This window comes from Chiroxiphia lanceolata, chromosome 13 (genome assembly GCF_009829145.1).
Source record: "Chiroxiphia lanceolata isolate bChiLan1 chromosome 13, bChiLan1.pri, whole genome shotgun sequence".
Classification (NCBI taxonomy): Eukaryota; Metazoa; Chordata; class Aves; order Passeriformes; family Pipridae; genus Chiroxiphia; species Chiroxiphia lanceolata.
This window is the reverse complement of record NC_045649.1, coordinates 7,983,111-8,001,989: the sequence shown is the minus strand read 5'-3', so window position 1 is coordinate 8,001,989 and position 18,879 is coordinate 7,983,111. Positions and strand designations below refer to the sequence as shown.

Sequence of the window (18,879 nt, the reverse complement as noted above, 5' to 3'; positions counted from 1 at the left end):
CCAGGAGTCCTGCAGCACCCCAAAGTGCTCCCAGCACCCCAGGGTGCCCACCCCAGCTCCCCTCAGCGGCCCCAGCCCCTGCGTCAAGCCTTTCCTTGTTCTCCCTGGAACAAAGAGGTCGGTGTCTCTGCTCCACACCGGCTGATAACCATCAGAAACCCTATCTGCTCCGCATCCGCCGGGATGGCGCATGGGCACGGCCCTGTGCCCTCGCTGCACCCCGGGCTGGGTGGCTGGGGGGGGGACATGGGGCAGGGATGGAGTTGGGGGACAGCCCCAGGGGGGCTCCACAATTCCTTGGCACCCCCAGGCTGGCTCTCAGTGGGTTTCCACACCCTCCTGAGCACTGATGTTTTGGGGGATCCCTGTGGGATCAGCTGGGGGCAGGCAGGGATCTTCCTCCTCCTCCTCTTCCTCCTTCTCCTTTTCCTCCATTAGCAAAGCCATAGGCACACACGATGCCACAGATGCATTAAAGCGATCCAGTGTTCCCAGCTCCCACTAAAAGCCCAGGGTGGGATAATCTCCCACACAGAGATGAGGAGCAGAGCCAGGTAGGATTTGTGGGGGACCCCCTGCACGCCCACCCCGCCGCCAGCAACAAAGACGAAGGGACCTGAGGGCGACAGCCCGTATCAGGGATGGGGCTGCGATTCCTTCCTCCCTTCCCTGAGCAGAGATAGGGAGGGAGGCGAGTGGCAGAGGAGAGCAGGGCTGGGAATCATCAGCCGGGCTCGATAAGGGAGCTGCTGAAATGGGAGCAAAAATATTTAGACAATAAATGAAGTATCAGAAAAAAGCCGCGCATATCTTTGAGAAATCAATCATCCTGTACCGGGTGTCTGGACACACGGCGCCAACCGGGAGATAGGGAGCCAAACTGGGCAGATAAGGGTTAATCAAGGATTTAATTCAGCAAAGATAAACGGGCCTGAGCTAAAAAAAAAGAAAAGGAAAAGAAAAGAAGAGCGAGGGAGAGAGGAGGAGGAAGAGGTGGGGATGGAGCCAGGCCTGGAGGATCCTGGGTTCGAGCTGCCTGTGTGTGGCTCGGGGGGGATGTGGAGGGAAGGCTGTGGCCGGGATATGAGGATCCAGAGCCTGAAACACACCCATGTACACATTCATGGATACACCCCCCCCCTCCTCTGCTGCTCAGCCCAGTGATGGCACCAACAGCCACTAACAGCCACCAGCCCCTTGGTGCCACCTTGGTGCCCCCTTTCCTGCCCCTTCACCACTGCTGCTGGTGCTTTCCAGGCACAATCAGAGTCCCCAGGGAGCAAATTTGGGGTGGGAAATGCAGATCCCATGACTATCCACAAATAACCAAGCAACCTGTAGCTATGTAGAGGGGACAGCCAGCACCCTGACCTGCTGCCCATGGGAACACTCTCACCTCAGTGTAGGGGAGGGAAACCTCCTGGGCACCCAAACCAGGAGATTCTCAGGGAGTGACGAGCCTGGGTAGGGAAAATCCATCCCAAATGGACTGCTATTCCCAAACAATTTGTTTGTTTGGGACTTCCCCTGCCACCATCCCCATGGGGGTGGCTTCTTACCGTGTCCCCATGCCCTGATGATGCCGGCTTGCTGTGGATGCTGCCCTGGAAGGGTCCCCAGGAGAAGCCTTCGGGAAGACTCCTGCGGGTTCGCACCCGTCTCTCTCCATCCTGCACCTCCAGATCCAGCTCATCTGCAAGGAAACAGGCACAGCATCAGCACGACACCCTCCAAAATTCCCCAACCTGCAGCACCCCCAGATCCCCGGGGAGGTGGGCATTCAGTTGGGGCCAAGAGCTGCTGGTGGGTCTCCCAGAGCTGCGTGTCCGTGGTGGGTGGTGGGATCCATCCGTTTGCCGGGGGGTCCTGGCACGGCACGGGGGGTCCGGGCAGGGCCTGCGGTGGAGAGGAAGGAGCATTTCCCATCCCCGCACCCAAAGTCGCAGCAGCTTCAGGGCTTAATGGCTTTGATTATCTGATAAGCCTCTGGTTTAATGGGTTAGATAACATGTTAATACGCTATGAAGGCTGCTCTAAAATGTTTTAACTGTGCCTTTGTCTTTGGGAGCGCAGATAAGATGGCAGGTAACCAATATCCAGATGGATGAGTGCTGGCTGCCCCTTGCTGCATCTGCTGTGCCCCAAAAACAAGCTGCTCCCTGAGGACAGTGCGACAAACCCAACCCAGGGCACCCATCTGTGGCTGGGAATGCTCCTACCACCAAAGCAGTGGAGTCCCCCCATTGCCACATCAGGACAAAGACCCCCCCTAAAGCCCCAGGGGCACCGAGGTGGAGGTAGCCTGTGCCCGGGTCCCGTGGGTGGGGAGGAGGCTGCTCTTTCTGAAGGCAAAATTGCTTTCAGAGTCGAGAGCACAGGGAGGATAAAGCGATCCCATGGCTGCAGAGATTGAAATCTGATGTGTTTATTAGCAGGGCTGACATCTGGATCCTCCCGGTGCTGGGGTGAGGTGAGGTGAGTGACTGGAAGTGCTGGGTGGTGATACCTGTGATCACCCAGCTCCCACTGTCACCCCTGAGTCCCCTCCATACACCCAACTGGGTCACTGGGGACACAGCTCCGAGTGCATCCCAGGGGAGCAGCCAGTGCCTGTTGGCAAAACCCATTGCCCCCCAGGAGGTCTGTGAAGGTGTTGAAGGTCCCCCAGGTGTCTGGGGTCACCAGGCTGGTCCCTGTGCTTGGCATGTGCCACCTTCTACCCCTGTGCTGCAGCCTCCAGCATGTGCTGGTGAAGGGAGGGATGGGCTCTGCCACAGCCCCTCTGCCCTGCTGGGGCATTCCCAATGCCTGTCTTCCCATTCCCACAGTCCTCAACCTGGGAGCCCTCAGAGCTGGCTTGGAGCCAGAAAAACTCCAAAAGCCACCCTGGTTGTGGGGATCTCAGCTCTTCTAGCTGGGATTTCATCCCTGCAAAATGGTTTTGAGAGTGAGCACGGCACTGGCTCTGCCTGCCCTGCATTCCCAGTATCCTCCCACCCTGCACTTCTGGCATCCCCCTGGCCCACATTCCCAGCATCCTCCCACCCTGTATCCCCAGCATCCCCCCTCCCCATTCTCCCATCAGCTCCATCTCAGGATAGGGAGGAGGAGGAGGAGGGATGAGGCCTTCGAGGAGCTGATGGGATTTATTCCCTGGCACAAACCGACCCTGAGGAAGGGCAGCAGCAGCCCCTCATCCGGCTGATCATCCCCACAAAGGACCTGGGGTCAGGCAGGGAGCAGTGACCATCACAGTGTCCTCAGGGCTGAGCAGGGCAGTCGGACCCTCACGTGGTGCAAGTTGCTCCACATTTCCACTGCTCTCCCATCTGACTCCTGATGTGCTGGTGTTGGATTCACTCCAGCCTCAGCATCCCCATGCTTCCCACCCTCCTCCCTCATCCCAGCTCTGAGGAGGTGACAGCAAAGGCCCAAGCCCCTAGGAGAGCCCCAAGAGTGGTGGCTCCCCCCTGGCTTTATCACTCTGAGTATCCCAGCTGCTTTTGGGGAACGGAGCCCAACTGCCACCTCCCCCTGTCCATGCCCCCCCTTTTTGCCCCCCCTTCCCCCCGTCTCACTGGTAATCAGCGGCGTTTGGGTCAGGAGACCATGTCTCCGAGATAAGAGCATTCGCCTGACACTTCCCATGTCAGAGCACTTCATCTTCTGTGTATCAATCCCCAGCAGAGAAAACACGCAGGCGCTGATAAAGAGAAAACCGTTCCAGACAGGGGGACAAAAATAGTGCTGCCAGAGCCAGCCCCGCTCCCGCCAGCACCCCAGGGCCACAACACTGGCCAGTGCCTCAATCCACCCAAAAACGGGGTGCTGGAATCCCAGCCAGTGCCTCAATCCACCCAAAAATCGGCTCCTCAAATGCCTTATCCCTCCTCCTCCTCCCTATCCCGAGGTGGAGCTGATGGGGACACTGGGAACGCAGGGTGGGAGGATACTGGGAACGTGGGGCAGGGGGCACACCAGGGATGCAGGGCAGGCAGAGCCAGTGCTATGCTCACTTTCACATTGACACAGCACCAAAAAAGAGGAGGGAAAAGGTGATTTTTCAAACTAAGCACACAGCATTGTTGTGTGAGAACAGGGAAAATGATACTGAGAGGGACTGGGAGGCCTGGATATGCTGTGTGTCCACATTGTCCACACTTGGGACAAGGCCCAAAGTCAGTGGGCTGTGTCCTCACATGGGAACCACCAGGCAGCAGGAAGCAATCCCACCCTTCTGCTCCCTGGATTCAGCCACATCCCCCTACCTGCATGCTGGGAGGCTGGGAAGAGCCGGTGCCAGCCTGGGGGGGTGTCCTGGAGAGTATGGGAGCAAAGTCCACGGGCTCCAGCTCTCTGTGGGATCCCCCAGCACGTGAACACCCCCCCCTAGGTATCTCACCTGGCCATCGGTCCCAGGCAGGCGGTGCCCGGTTATCACTGGAGGAGGGTTTATCTCCCAGATCATTAACCAAATTGGGCAGGGACCTGCCTGTTTGCTTTAGGCTGAAAAGAAAAGCAGCAGGAAGGAAAGAAGGAAGGAAGGAAGGGGAGAAAAGCCCCCGGTGAGCCAGGTGCACCTGCCTGGTGTGACACAGACCCTGGTGCTCCAATCGCTGCTGAAACACTGGGTGCGGGGCTGCTCCCTGCCCCTGGGGCTGCCTGGCTGTGCCTCAGCTTATCACCCCATCAGAGATTCCAAAGGAATAGGCTGAGCTTGGCCAGGGAGCAAAGATTAATCCTGTCATCACACCACGGCCATACACCTGTGATCAATGGCTGAGCATGGCTGGCACTCACGTCCCTGTGGATCTTGAGGATTCTGGGTGGGCACATGGGAGGAAGGAAGCTGTGAGGCATCGCCCTGACATGGGGTGTGATGGAGATGAATGGTAAGAGCCCCTGTGCAAGGTGACCCACAGCTTTCCTATGGCCAGGGAAATTAATGGCAGTGCCGGGAGCAGCATGGAGCCAGGCCAGCTCCTACAGCCACCCGCGTTTGCTCCTGGATGCTCTGGAGATGCAGCCACATCCAAGCACCCAGATTGCAGGAGCAAGGCCTAGACAAACCCACTCATGCCATGCCATGCCATCCCAATCAGTTCCTGCATCCTTTGCCCCAGCTGCATCCACATGATTTGAATCACATCTGAACAAACTGCTCTGCCCCTCGTTGGAATCCGGACTCAGAGGTCCCCGCAGTGTTTGCAGCTGCCTGGATACTATCAGGATAAATACTGCTATGGGGGCGTCACGGGATCACATCCCAGTATCAGCCATGTTGCTCCGATTAAATACAGTGCCTGGTGCCAGCCCTGGGGGACCATGCGCTGGGAATGGTCCCCACATGAGCCCTGGTGATGGAGAGATTGAGAAAATGAGGATGGACTGGTGGTGTCTGCTCTCATCCCAGCACAGGATGTCCCATGGCATGGGAACACCCAGGGAGGAGGGAAGATGGAAGGGAGAATTGGGAAGGATGGATGAATGGATGGCTGGATGGACCTCTCAGCCCGTGCCCTGCCAAGAGACAGAGCAGTTTGTCTGGATATGATTCAAGTCCTATGGATGCAGTTGGGGCAAAGGGATGCGGGAGTAGCTTGGGTTGGGATGGGAGGGGACAGGATGGGATGGGACGAGTAGGTTTGTGTGGGCCCCTTCTGCGCTTCCTTCCGGCTCACTCCCCCAAGGAAAGCCAAAGTAGGTGCATGGATGTGGCTGCATCTCCGGAGCATCCAGGAGCAAATGCAGGCGGCTGCAGGAGCTGGCCTGGCTCTGTGCTGCTCCCGGCAGTGGGATGGATCCATCCCTCCATGGGTACCCAACCTCCCAGGGCTCTCCTGCTCTTGTCCAGGGAAAGTCAAGCCAGAGAAGCCCCAGTTCCCCCTGGCAGCCCTGGCCTGTCCCCGCCGCGTGCCCCAGCTGCTGTTTTTAGAAGCGGCGAGTGTGCGGCGGAAGGAATAAATCCTGACAACTCAACTAGTGAAATGATGTGATGGCACTGCTCCGATAAGATGGAGGGAGCCGATTGGGAAGAGTCTTAAGCTGTGAACACGCAGCATCTCCACTCTTCACCTCCGCTCACAAAGGGAAATCTCTCCAAAGGGGCTAAGGAGATTATCCCGGCTTTGCCATCCTGGGTGCTCGAGTAATCAGGGCAGCCTTGGGGACGACAAAGGAGTGAGGAGGGTTTAAATCGAGCCTCGCTGGGCTGTGCCTGCTTGGGCTCAGCCTGGGCTTGCTCTGGCCGAGCTGCCATGGACAGGAGAAGGGATAACTGTGGGAGAGCTGGGCTCTGTCCCTCAATTTGGGAGGCAGGGGACACCCCACTGGCCCAGTGAGGCGGGAGCTGAGGGGGGATTTCTGCCTTTATCACTCCTGCCCATCGCTTGCAATGTATTGATTTTTTTTTTGCCCGAGTACAAAAGCGACTCGTTATCGGGCTGAACCCTGCCCCCGGATAATGGAGGAGCCGTGACCTGCCCCGGCACGGAGCGGGCACCTCCTGGCACCTGGAGGGGCTGCTGAGGGGGAAGGGGGACCCAGGAGGTGCTGCACTCCAAAAGGGCCTGGCACCCACTCACCACCTGTGGGGCACAGCTGGCAGGTGCTGGCGGTGGGGCAGGCACTGGCTGTGCCACGTGTTGCCCGGGATTGCCCTTCCCTCGTGTCCCACATATCCCAGGCTGCCCTGCCCCAGCAGGATGCGGCCTGATAAGCCTCCCTGGGACGTTTGCGTTTGGGGTGTTGCTGTGCCTTGTTGGGATGGAGCTCTAAGGGTGTCCCTGTCTCCAGAGGGTCCCCATCCCAAGGGGTCCTTTTCCCCAGGGAGTCCCCACCCCAAAGTGGCCCCCATCCCCAGGAGTTCTCATGACAAGGAGGTCCCCATCCCAGGAAACAAAAGGGACCTGTGCCTGCAGGCTCCCATAAACACTGGGAATAAGATTAGAAAAAGCTCAGGGAAGATGAGAAGGAGGGAAACTTCCTGGTTTCCCTCCTGATGGTCACCTAGTGGTGTGACCCCTGTGCCAGGGCCCATCTGTCCCTGCTCTGTACCCACTCCTGGACCACATCCCAAGGGGTCCCAAACTGCTGGGTTCTGCCATCCCAAGGTGGTCCCTGTCCCCCCAGGGGTCCTCATCACAAGGGAGCCCCCATCCCAGGAAATAAATGGGACTTGTGCCCACAGGGCGGGGGACAGAAATAAACACTGGGAAAAAACACCAGAAAGCATTCAGGACAGATGAGAAGTTGGAAAACTTCCTGGCTTCCCTGGGGCTGCCAGGGTGGCAGGATCCCTGTGCCAGGGACCCACTGTCCCTGCTCTGTCCTGGGACCACCCAGCCCTGCCCAGGCTGGTGCCAGGCAGTGGGTCGGGTTGGCACTGGGGGGGGGGGGGCAGGAAGCCGAGAGAGGGAGGAAGGGGAGTGAAGGGGCCCCTGGAGCCGATGCAGAGGGTTGATATCCCCTCCGGAAAAGGGGAGGACACCACGGGGGGGGGGGGTCACTGTCACAGCCCCAAGTGCCTGTGGGGGCAAGGGAGGACCCCCGGGGGTACCCAGATAGAGGAGGGGGTCCCAAGCCCCAAAACCCACCAGACTTCAGATCCACCCAGGGCAGAGCAGCAAGGCAGTGAGTGACTGACACCTGTCAATCACCACAAGTCTGGCAGCATCTCCCTCAGGGCTCTCACCACAAGAGTGCAAGATATTTTTCTCCTTCCCAAGGGAAAATGGAAAGGAGGATGGGGACAGAGAGGGGGACACTGCCTGTACCTCTCAACAGCCTCTGGCACTGCCTGGCACAGGGATGTCCCTGTCGGGCTCTGAGAAAGGCTGGTCTGGATTTCTCCAACATTGTCAGTGTCCCCAAAACAGCCTGAGTATCCCCCACACTACCAGCATTCCCAAAACAGACTGAGCATCCCTCCACCCCAGCAGTGTCCCCAAACTAGTCTGATCATCCTTCCACTGTGCAATGTCCCCAGACCAGTCTGAGCATCCCTGCACCCCATCAGTGTCCTCAAACTGTCCCCTCCACCCTACAACAACCCCAGACCCTGCGAGGGCACGGACTTGTGGAAACAGACCCCAGCAGGGACAGGTCCCCTTTCATGTCCCAAATCCAGGACAGGTGCCACCACCACTGCTGGGATCATTCCCATCCTGATGCCAAACATCCCTCTGCCTTTGGCACATGCCTTTGCTGGACACAAGCCAGGCAGGGGGGGATTTCCGGGTCCTGGGGACCCCCTGATTTTGGAGGGTTGGGGGGCTAATTCCCTGAATCCCAACTTCCCCCCATCCCCCAGCAATCTACCACAAACACAACTATCTGCTGCTCAGCTGCCAGCGATAAAACGGAATAGCTGGAATAATTTTTCCCACCCACACATACCAGGGTGGAGGGGAAGGGGGAGTGATGGGGCAGATGTGGCGGGGGCCGTGTCCCCCGCCCGGACGAGCTGTCCCCCCTCATTGTGCCCTGTTCACCCCGATAATAAACCTTGAGGTTTCCAGACAAACTCTGGGCAGCCGGAGATTATTGAAGCAGGAGACGTGGCGCAGATAAACACAACTGAAGGGGACAGGGAGGAGAAGGGAAGGGGGAGGTGGGGGGAAAGGGGTAAAAAAAGGAGTCTGGAGTTTAAATTAGATGCACCAAAAAAACTAGGAGTTGGTCTGTGTCCTCCCGATACCCCATACAGAGGGTGGGGGGTGAGGAGAGGTGCCTCTGCTGGGCACTGTAATTAACCCAGAGCCATCATTACTGCTCAGAGTAAATATCAATATTAAATTAATATTTAATAATTATTAATTAATTATTAAATAAAGCCCAAACAGGCAAGACAGCAGCATAGGTTGGGGTTCAGCAAGGTGGAGCCCAAACAGTGAAGCCGATGTAGGGAAGGGGGTGAGGAATCCCCTGGGAAGGTGGTGGGACACAGCCAGAGGGTAGAATGGAAAAGCCCCATCTCCTCCATCCCATCCCTATCAGAGGCCCATGGTGTTCCCACAGGGACAAAAGCAAAAAGCTTCATCCCACCTGGCAGAAAGGTAAGAGCCATCCAGAGTTTCCAGGGGGTGCAGCCTCCCAGCAGCTCCCAGTGGGGATTCTCCAGTGGCTTGTAATGTGGTTGAGCAGCCTGTCCCTCATGGAGGCTCTGCTCTGCTCCATTCCTGCCCCAACTTCATGTGAAATTTGTTGGAGCTTTTCATCTTATCCCCCTGGGAAAACAGGCTGGAATTGGTGAGGTTGGCTGGGTAGGGATGGGACAGCCCTGGGATGGGAGTCAGAGCCTGTGGGTGCTCCTGCTACCGGCCCTGCTCCAGAACAAACAGAAAAGAGCGTGAAAGATGGAAACGTGAGGCATGGCTGGCAGAGCTGTGGGGGAATGGTTTGGGGGAATTCGGGATGGTGTGGGGGAATTTGGGGAGGAGGGACATCCTGTCTCCAGCCCCACCAGAGGACAGAATGAGCACAAAGGATGTCCATGCTCCATCCTGGGATCCTGTTGGGAAGCAGAACTGAGTCAGGGTGTCCCAGCACCCTGGATGAAGTGGTGGCACATCTGTAAAGGGTCCCAAGTTGAGGATTGGAGCCTCCAGCTCCTGGGAATTTGCCTATCGGCCGGGCAAGCTGCAGCCCCCTCCAGGGAACAAGGTCATTTCAAAGATAAACCAAAACACTCCTTCTCACTCCTGGCATGTGGGGCCAAGGAGCCCCGTGGTGAGTTCCTGGAATGCCGCATCCCCTCCAGCACAGCGGAAAGCACTTTGGGAGACCCAGACCCCCCAAAAATCACCAGGGAAAGGCGGGAGGGTGAACAAAGGAAACCCTGGCCCCCACCCTGCACGTTGCATCTTCGCAGCTGCCATTGCTGACACACGGCGGATCTTGCCAGATAAAAAAGAAAATTCAGGCTGCTCCGAGTTTCCCTTTTCGCCAGCTCCATCCCTGATAAGTGCAGAGCCTGCAGAGCTCCTGATAGACGGGCTATCGCGGCGGTTGGTGCGAAAGGAACACCCTATCACTGCGGCATCGCCGGACCGCCATCAACTCCCCGCCACACCGAAATTAATACCACTCCAATTACCAGAATAGAGATGGGCTGGGAGAGGGTGATAATAAAATCTCTTTTACATAAAGAATGCAAATAACCCGCTCGGTGAGGGGAGGGGGGAAGGGAGGGACGAGGGCCACAGCAGAGGCGTTGTGGTTCCTTTTGGGAGCCTGTGGCTGGTGGTGCTATTGGGATGAGGGGCTGCGTGGTTTGGTGATCCCCCTGGGAATGGGGCACCCATGGGGTTGGTGTCACAGCCCCCTCCCTCCCTGCACCGGGATACCAGGAGCACGGCGGTGCCGAGGGCAAAGGGCTGGGGAGCAGATAAGGAGGAGCCGGGGGTGGCCTCGCAGCTCCTTCCTGCCCGGCACGCAGGAAGGGCTGGGATATCAGCAGGGCCGGCGAGAGCTTCCCCTTGGATGGGGCGGGAAGGGGGAGCAGGGCCAGGGCTCCATGCTGGCCCGTGGGGATTTCGGCAGCTGCCGGAACATGTGTGCTGGCAGCTGGCACTTCCCAGGGTTCCTCCATCACCCAGTCCACACCGGAGGCTGTTTGCCTTGGGGACACACTGAGACCTTCCCGTGGCATCTGTCACCGCAGGGCAATCACTGCCCTGTATCAGGGTTGCCCCTTCCCAACACACTGCTCCAAAACAAAGGCATTGCCCGGCCAGGAGTTCCTCAAGGAGGAGCAGGGTGTGGGCAGCACCAACAGGGCCCAAAATCTGGGACATCCACCCTTGGGGGTTTCAAGCCCCGCAGTTCCATCCCCATCCACCCGCTGGGAGCTATTCCCAGTGGACAGGCACCCACAACCCCAGTCAAAGAGCAGTGGCCATAAACCACAGGAAGTTCCACCTCAAAATGAGGAAGAACTTTCCATGGAGGGTGGCAGAGCGCTGGAACAACTGTCTAAGGGAGGGGGCGGAATCTCCCTCTCTGGAGTCATTCCAAACCCACCTGGACGTGTTCCTGTGTCACCTGCTCCAGGTGACCCTGCCTTGGACTGGATGATCTCCAGAGGTCCCTTCCAACCCCAAATACTCAGTGATTCTGTGAATCTGAGTGGCAGAGCCCCGTAACCCTGTGGGTTTGGAGATAGGGGGTGATAGGGCATGGGGTACCCACAGGGCACGCCGGGCCTTGCCAGGCTGCCCCAGTGCCAGAGGCCCCAGCGTGGAGATGATGGCAGGGAGATAGAGGCTGAATTTGCTCCTTGAGGTTTTGATAATAATCACAAAACCACGCGAGCATCGCTCTTGTGGTTGCCAGGAGGCTTGCAGAGTGCCCTGGTGTGACGCAGGATGGGTCCAAACCCTCCCTGTGCCAGTGAATGTGACGCCAGATTGGGGGATGGCATCCCTGCTGCTCCCAGTTTGGGTTTTAATGTCCCAGCAGCACCCTGGGGACATGTGGGATGACAACTACCTCCTGCACCTCCTCTCCAGCAGAAGTGCTGCTGTTTGCAGCCTGCTCAGCTACCAGTCCTCCTCATACTGGTGTTTGCAAGAGATGAATGCTTGGGGGCTGCTCCAGCCCACAATCCAGTCAGGATACTGGGACAGAGTGGGATGACTGGCCACACACCAAGGACTCACCTGGCCCATTCCATGTGTCCAGCTCCTGTGGGTTTTCTCCAGGATCTGGCTTTTCCTGCTCCTTTGGACTCTCTGGAGTGTCTCTAGACTCTGCAGCAGGAGGGGGAAGGCAGTAGGTCACAAGCAGGGAATTTCAGAGGCCGTATCCCAGGGGAGATTGGGACCACTAGACCAGTGACACCCCAGGACTGGGATCAGCACAGGGGAAGGGGTTCACCCAGTGTCCAAACCCTCACCTCCCCTGGGGATGACCCAGCCAAGTCCATCCTCACATCCACCCCAAGGATTTACCAACCCACCTCCCAAAAACCTGCCACCTCCCTCTCATCCTGCCGTGGTCCCACGTCACCCGGCTCAGCCCCGCTCCCATCACGGCTCTATTTGTGGCGTATTCATAGCAACTTGATAACAATTATTTTCTCCATTAACTGCTGCTGGAGATGGGCTGATAAAGCCAATCTGCATATGACAGTGTGGAAGATTAGTGCCCAAAGTACATGTTTGCCTTGGCGTCCCGGGCGGATAACCAGCACGGAGCCCAATCGATCGGCGCCACCGCGAACGCCCAGGGGTGACGTCACCAGCATTGGAGATTATTAATACAGGTGATAAGCGGAATGATTAACATCAAATAAATCAATCACCGGGTATAAAAGTCCTATTATTTTTGGCTATAAATCAAAGTGCCTGGCATATCGATTTTTATCCATCGCGCTGAAAGCTTTAGTGGCCGTTATTGCTGCTCGGCGTTATCTCTGCTATCACCTCTTTATCGAGGCAGGCCAGTGCCAGGTGCAGCTCCGCGCCCCAGCTCCCGGCTCCGAGCCCCCAGCCCGGCTCCCCCATCAGATAAGAGCCACTTGCTTCCTCTGCTGCTGAGCAAAGTTTGCCAGGAGACCTCCCCACTCCAGATATCGGGGTCCCTTCCCTGCTCTAGCGATCAGGGTCTCCTCCCTGTCCAACTATCAGGCTCCCTTCCCTGCCTTAGCTATCAGGATCCCTTCTCTGCCCTGGGTATTGGGGTCCCTTCCCTGCCCTGAATATCAGGGTCTCTCCTTGCCCCAATTATCAAGGGTCGCTTCCCTGCCTCAAATATCAGGGTCCCTCCCTGTCCCACTTATTAGGGTCCCTTCCTCGCCCTAAATATTGGGATCCTTCCCTGTCCTAGCCCTTGGGGTCCCTTCCCTGCCCTGGCCCACCCCTGCCTCAGCTACCAGGTCCCATCCCTGCCTCAAATAGCAGGGTTCCTCTGTGTCCTGGCTACTGGGGTCCTTCCCTGCCGCAGCTGTTGGGATCCCTTCCCTGCCTCAAATATCGGGGTCCTTCCCTGCCCCAATAGCAGGGTGCTGGTGTGGTTCCCTGGTGCAGTGTAGCTTGGCTCCCTTGGTTTTGGGGGACACCATCAGCTGAAGGCAGCGGGGGTTCTTCAGGAGCCGCGGCTGTGCCGGGGCCCAGCGGCTCCATGAGCCGGCGCAGCCTTGCTCTGGTGCGGTTATCTCAAAGGGCACTGCAAACATTAACTGATTGGGATTTGCCCCCACCTCCACAGGAAGGAACTTAAAGGATATCTGGGGACTGTTTCAGCCCGGCCCTGAATCGCAGCCACCTCTGGGGTGCGGCACAGCTCGGCTCGGCGGCAGCTTGGCGGCAGCGTGGGCAGGAAGGCAGGAGCCACAGCCCCGTGCCCCCAGCCCATCTGTGTCACTGACAGTGCCAGCACCTGCAGCCTCAGGGGTTGCTCAGCACTCTGGGAAGTACCCTGAGGCATGTGACTTTGCACCCCAAGGAGTCAATCTGTATACCCCAAAAGGATGCGACTTTTTCCTCCAAGGAGTCACTTTGCACCCTAAGGAGTCACTTTGTAGCCCAAGAGGTCATTCTGAACTCAAGGGATGTGAATTCGCACCCCAAGGGGTTATTTTGCACCCTGGGTGGGGGAAGGAACTTTGTACCCCAAGGGAGAACTTTGCACCCCAAAATATAGGACTTTGCACCCCAGAGAGTCACTTTGCATCCCTGGGAGGGGTCACTTTGTGCCCCAAGGGATATGACTTTGGGGTCTGTGCTGCTCCCAGTGGGTCCTAAGGGTGCCCAGAGTGTCAGAGCACCCCAAGGACATGGGGGGGGGTCCTCACTAAATCACCAGCCTCACAGGGTGGGTGGCTACTTCATTAGTTAATTCCCACCCTGCCCACCAGCAGAGATGGTGCCCAGGCCACGAGCATACCCAGCAGGTTGCTCTGGTGGCAGAGCCTGTCCCCAGGGTGTGGGGACACCATGAGGAGTCCCCTCACTCACCTTCACTGCTGGGGGGGCTGGAGGAGTCGTGCTCGGCAGAGCCCTCGTGGTCCGAGGTGGCCCCGTCCCTTTCCGAGGGGCTCTTCTCCCCCACTGGGCCGTCCTCGCCTTCCTCCATCGCTGCCAGGGAACCTGTCGGGACACAGAGAGGGTGGTTAGGGGGAAGAACCACAGGGAAAAGACCCCCAGTTGGGAAATTAGGATGCCAGTGCATTGGGGGCCAGGAGGAGATGCCCTGCAGCTCTGCACATCATGAGAAGCGAAGGCAAGGGAAACCCTCTGCCTGGCCATCCCTGAGGTCCTTGAGGTCCCTCACTGATTTGCAGAGGTGGCCACTCTTCTGCTCCAGGTGTATCCTGAGGGATGTCTGGTCCCACCCAGACATCATGGGAAATCAGCCCCACACCTACCTGGGAAAAGAGTGGGGTTCCCTCGTACTACAGGCACACAGATGTGGTATCACTCACGCTCCCACCCAAAACCCCACTGTCACCTGCCCCAGAAAGGGACCCCAGAAACGGTCCCCAACACCCCTTGTCCGGTGACACAAGGGAGATGATGCTGCAGGGACACACAGGGTACAGACAAAGTGCAAAGGGGGTGCATGCGGGGGACATCCCACCAGCCCTGCCATCCCTCTCAGCCGTTTCCACGGCAACACAGCACCCCCAGCCAAGAAAGGCCAGACCAGCAGCACACATGGCTCGCGCCACGCGACGCCGCAGTGCCAGGGGCTGCCCGGTGCCCTATCCGGCACTGCCGGCACCGGGATCGGCACAGGGACACCCCGTCTGCAGACCTCAGCTGCTCTCCGTGACTCCAGGCATGTATATTTACAGCAGGAGAACAAAGAGCCCATAATCTATACAAAGCAGACAACAATGAGCGTGAATAAAGAGGCTGCCGGAGAAGGGAAGGCAATTTATTCTAATTCTGCTAATTTCAGTTCCAGCACAATTAAAAAGGCTCTGATAATATTCAGAAACAATCGCCAGCTAACAAATCGTTTCTCTCGCTGTAAATGAAACATTGTTAGGCTAATTTCTTCTTTCACGCCTTCACGGCTCTTGGGCTTCTGATAAAGTTAACCCGACGCTCGCCTGTGCCGCGGCTTGGCACCTCCAGCCTGGTCAGGGAGGGATGGATGGGGCTGGAGAGGGATGGATGGGGCCGGGATGGTGTGTGGCACCCACCCAAGGGCGCCCAAACCAGCCACATCCTGCCCTGAAAAAACAAGGCCCAACCAGGAAGAGGATGGGGATGAGTTTGGGTGCTGTGGTATCGCCAACTGCCTACAGGGATGGTGGGCGGCCAACGTCCTGGCACTGTGTCACTATATGGGTCCCTGGATGCCTCCCTGGATGACCCACATCCCACTCTGAAACACTGATCCCCAACCTGCAGGGGGATGGGGATGCTCCAAATAAGTCCAGCTGGAGTTTGGATACTGTAGCATCCCCCAGTGCCTAGATGGATGATAGCCAGCCAACATCATCCCAGCACTATGTCACTGCATCCCTGGATGCATCCCAGGATGACCCACATCCCACCCTGAAACACTGATCCCCAACCTGGAGGGAGATGGGAATGCGTCTGGGTACCAAGGCATCACCAACTGCCTACAGGAATGATGAGTGGACAGCAGAATCCCAGCACTACATCACCACAGTCCCTGGATGCATCCTGGAATGACCCACATCCCACCCTGAAACACCCATCCTCAACTAGGAGGAGATGGGGATGATCCATATAAATCCAACTGTGTAAAACCTGGAGGGTGGGTACTGTGGCATCACCAAGTGCCTACAGAAGTGATGGAGAGCCAAAAAATCCCAGCACCGTGGCACTGTGGTCCCCGGACGCATCCCACATCCAACCCCAAAAGGTCCATCTCCAAACAAGAGAGAGATGGGGATGCTCCACATAAAAACAACTGGAGTTAGGGCACTGTGGTGTCACCCAGTGCCTAGAGGGACGATGGTTAGCCAACAGCATTCTGGAATCATGTCACCAGGTCCCTGGATGCATCCTGCATCCCATCCCAAAACACTGACCCTCAAACAAGAGAGAGTTGGGGATGCTCCACCGAAATCCAACAGAGGTTTGAATACCATAGTGTCACCCGGTGACTACAGGGATGATGTATCCCACATCCCAGCACCACGTTACTGTGGTCCCTGGACGTATTACACATCCCACCCCGATGGGATGTTCCATGTAAATCCAACCGTGTAAAACCTGAGCTTCGGGCACTGTGGTGTCACCCAGTGCCTACAAGGATGATGGGCAGCCAACAGCATCCCAGCACCATGTCACCGTGGTCCCTGGATGCATCCCAGCACCCAGCCTGTCCCACTGCACATCCCTCTCCCAGCACACCCACCCAATCCCCAGGGATGCATCGCCGGCGATCCGGGCCGCGCGGGTTAAACGAACTACTGGATGACTCAAAAAAAAAAAGGAGGAAAAAAGGCAAAAAAAAAAAGTAAGTGAGGGAGAGGGAGCGCGGAGTAGGGAGCAGAGCGTCACTTCTCCGGGATTGCTGGAAGCCCTGCACAGTTATCACCGCACACAGCCTCCCTCGGCTTGCCTGATCTGTCTATTCTTCATTAAGCAAATACGCTGAAATGGAAATGAAAACATAATAGCTATTTGATTTTCGGCGAGATATTTTGCATATTGGTTCAGTGCTGATAGTGGAATTTCATCAACTCCCTTTTTTCATGCTTTAAAACTGAATTACTGAGGCTGGTTTTACAGAGAGGGGAAGAGCCAAAAAACGCTCCCTTCCAAGATACTCTGCTTCGACGATTAACTCTTCTCCCTCCCTCCTTCTCCTGCTTTTTTTTATTGATAACAAGAAGGATTTCTCTTTTTTTCTTCTTTTTTTCTCAAAAAAAAAATTTAAAAAAATTGCAGTGACTAAAAACCTCCAGGAAGCCGAGGCAATGTGCCCATGTCACCAAGGCTGGGGATGAGGGTCCGCATTCCCAGGGAAACCCATCGTTATCCAGGTAATGATTTGATCATTTCACTCCAATTAAGGTTCTCCCAGCACAGGAACAATAAAGCTTTTCTTGATTCCTTGCATTTAGCTGGTAAATTAAATAAAAGGAAAAATAATATAGAGAATCAAGAAGGAGGGGAGTCTTTTCCAGGCTGCCAAGAGCGAGACCCTGGGCGCTCCAAGAGTCGGCACGCAGACAAGAGCAAAGTGATAAGAGGCCTTGATAACAGATAGAAAATAGCAACAGCCACAGACTTTCCCACCGGCTCTGGAGCAGGGAGAGAGAGGAGGAGGAGGAGGAGGAGGAGGAGAAGAAGGAGGAGGAGGAGAAGGAGGAGGAGGAGGACGAGGAAGAGTTCCCATGGTGGGAAGCAGGTCCTGGATCAAGAACACGTGCAGGCTGAGGACAAACCTACCTTTGCTGTCACTCCCATCCAACTCCCAATTTTTATTTTTAAATACATAAATAAAAATTTTCATCCAACTTATCCCAATTCCCATCCCTGGAAGTGTTCAAGGCCAGGCTGGACAGGGTTTAGAGCAACCTACTGGAAGGTGTCCCTGCCTGTGGTAGGGGGGTGGAATAAGATAAGCTTTAAGGTCCTTTCAACCCAAACAATTTCATGATTCTCTTTTTTAAACATAAAAAGTCCCCCAAGTCCCCCTTGGGCAGAGGGTGAGTCCAAGGAAGGCTCCAGGAGTCAGGGAGTGAGGACAGAGCCTGAAGCTGGGCGGCCTCACATCCCAAAACTCCTCTCAGGCACCTCAAAGCTCAGTCTTGGCTCTGGGGTGTCACCCCCCAGCACTGGGGGGACCCAGGGGATGCCCCCAGCTGTGCCAGGGGATCCTGGGGGATGTCCCCAGCTCCATCAAAAAGGCAGCAGGATGGAGGATCCCTTATTCATCCTTCCAGCTCCTCCTCATCCCTGTGCTGGCACTGAATCCCTCTTTCAATTATAAAACCACAATAATAATAATAGTAATAATAATAACAATAACCAACGCAAAAGCATGTGGATGAGGCTCCAAACTAGATTCTGGGGTGCCCAAGGCATCACCATGATGCTCATCCATCACCTCATGATGGAAATGTGTGAATTCCATTCAGGCATCGCTTCCTTGCTTCCCCTAAATCACTGTATTTTCCCCCAAATTTTGCAGCCAAGAGAAAGGGCTGCAGGAACAGGCACAGGGCTAGTATTCCTCAGGGAAAGACACTCTTGGAGACAAGTCACAGCCGCTCCTGATCCTTGCAAAACCCTCTCTGGTGATTTGGTGGGATCTGGCACAGCCAGGGGATTCCCCAGGGTCTCGGAGCAAGATTGTGTCGTGTCTGCCCGGAGCGAGCAACACCCAGGGAACAACCCGGGCTGCAAATCCAAACCCTCCAGTATCTGATGGGACACCAGCCCGCCTCTTCTCACCCAATTTTTCCCTGGTATGTACTAATGTTTGCTTTACCAACGACCTCGGCTGCTCCCTAGCCTGTTCCCTGGGGATTGGGAATGCCAAGCGAGGGTAAAGGAGGTTTTGGTGGCCAGGCAATGCCACTGGTCCTCAAAGGTCACGTTATCCAACAGGTCATTTTTCACACCCCTTGGGTGATGCTGTTGAGACCCAGTATTAAATTCCAATAGTCTCCAAAACAGGGGTCTGTTTTGGAGGAAAATGGACTTTTCTGAGCACAAATCAACCCTCTCCACTATCAGCCCAACTGCACCATCCCAGGGCCAGGCTCTCCCCATGGATATCGGCACATGAAATATCAGCCCCGTGCATGGAGTCGATAGCAGTTGGGGCCGGCCCCAGTGGTCTTTATCTCTAATTTGGGGCCCTTCTCCATCACCCCCAGATAAAACTCACCCTGACCCTTCCCGTGGTGCCCTGTGGTAAAAGGGCAAGGAGAAAAAATAC

The 18,879-nt window shown here is 56.4% G+C and overlaps 1 protein-coding gene across 1 annotated transcript in view; it reads right to left on the bottom strand.

Moving 5' to 3' along the window:
- Positions 1–18,879, bottom strand: part of ZFPM1 (zinc finger protein, FOG family member 1) — a 36,176-nt gene that overhangs the window by 5,732 nt on the left and 11,565 nt on the right. The window contains exons 2-4 of the mRNA XM_032701553.1: positions 13,959–14,090; positions 11,661–11,750; positions 1,560–1,693 (exon numbers count right to left, since the gene is read on the bottom strand). Of these exons, the coding sequence (XP_032557444.1) occupies positions 1,560–1,693; positions 11,661–11,750; positions 13,959–14,090 (356 nt within the window). The remainder of the gene's footprint in view (positions 1–1,559; positions 1,694–11,660; positions 11,751–13,958; positions 14,091–18,879) is intronic.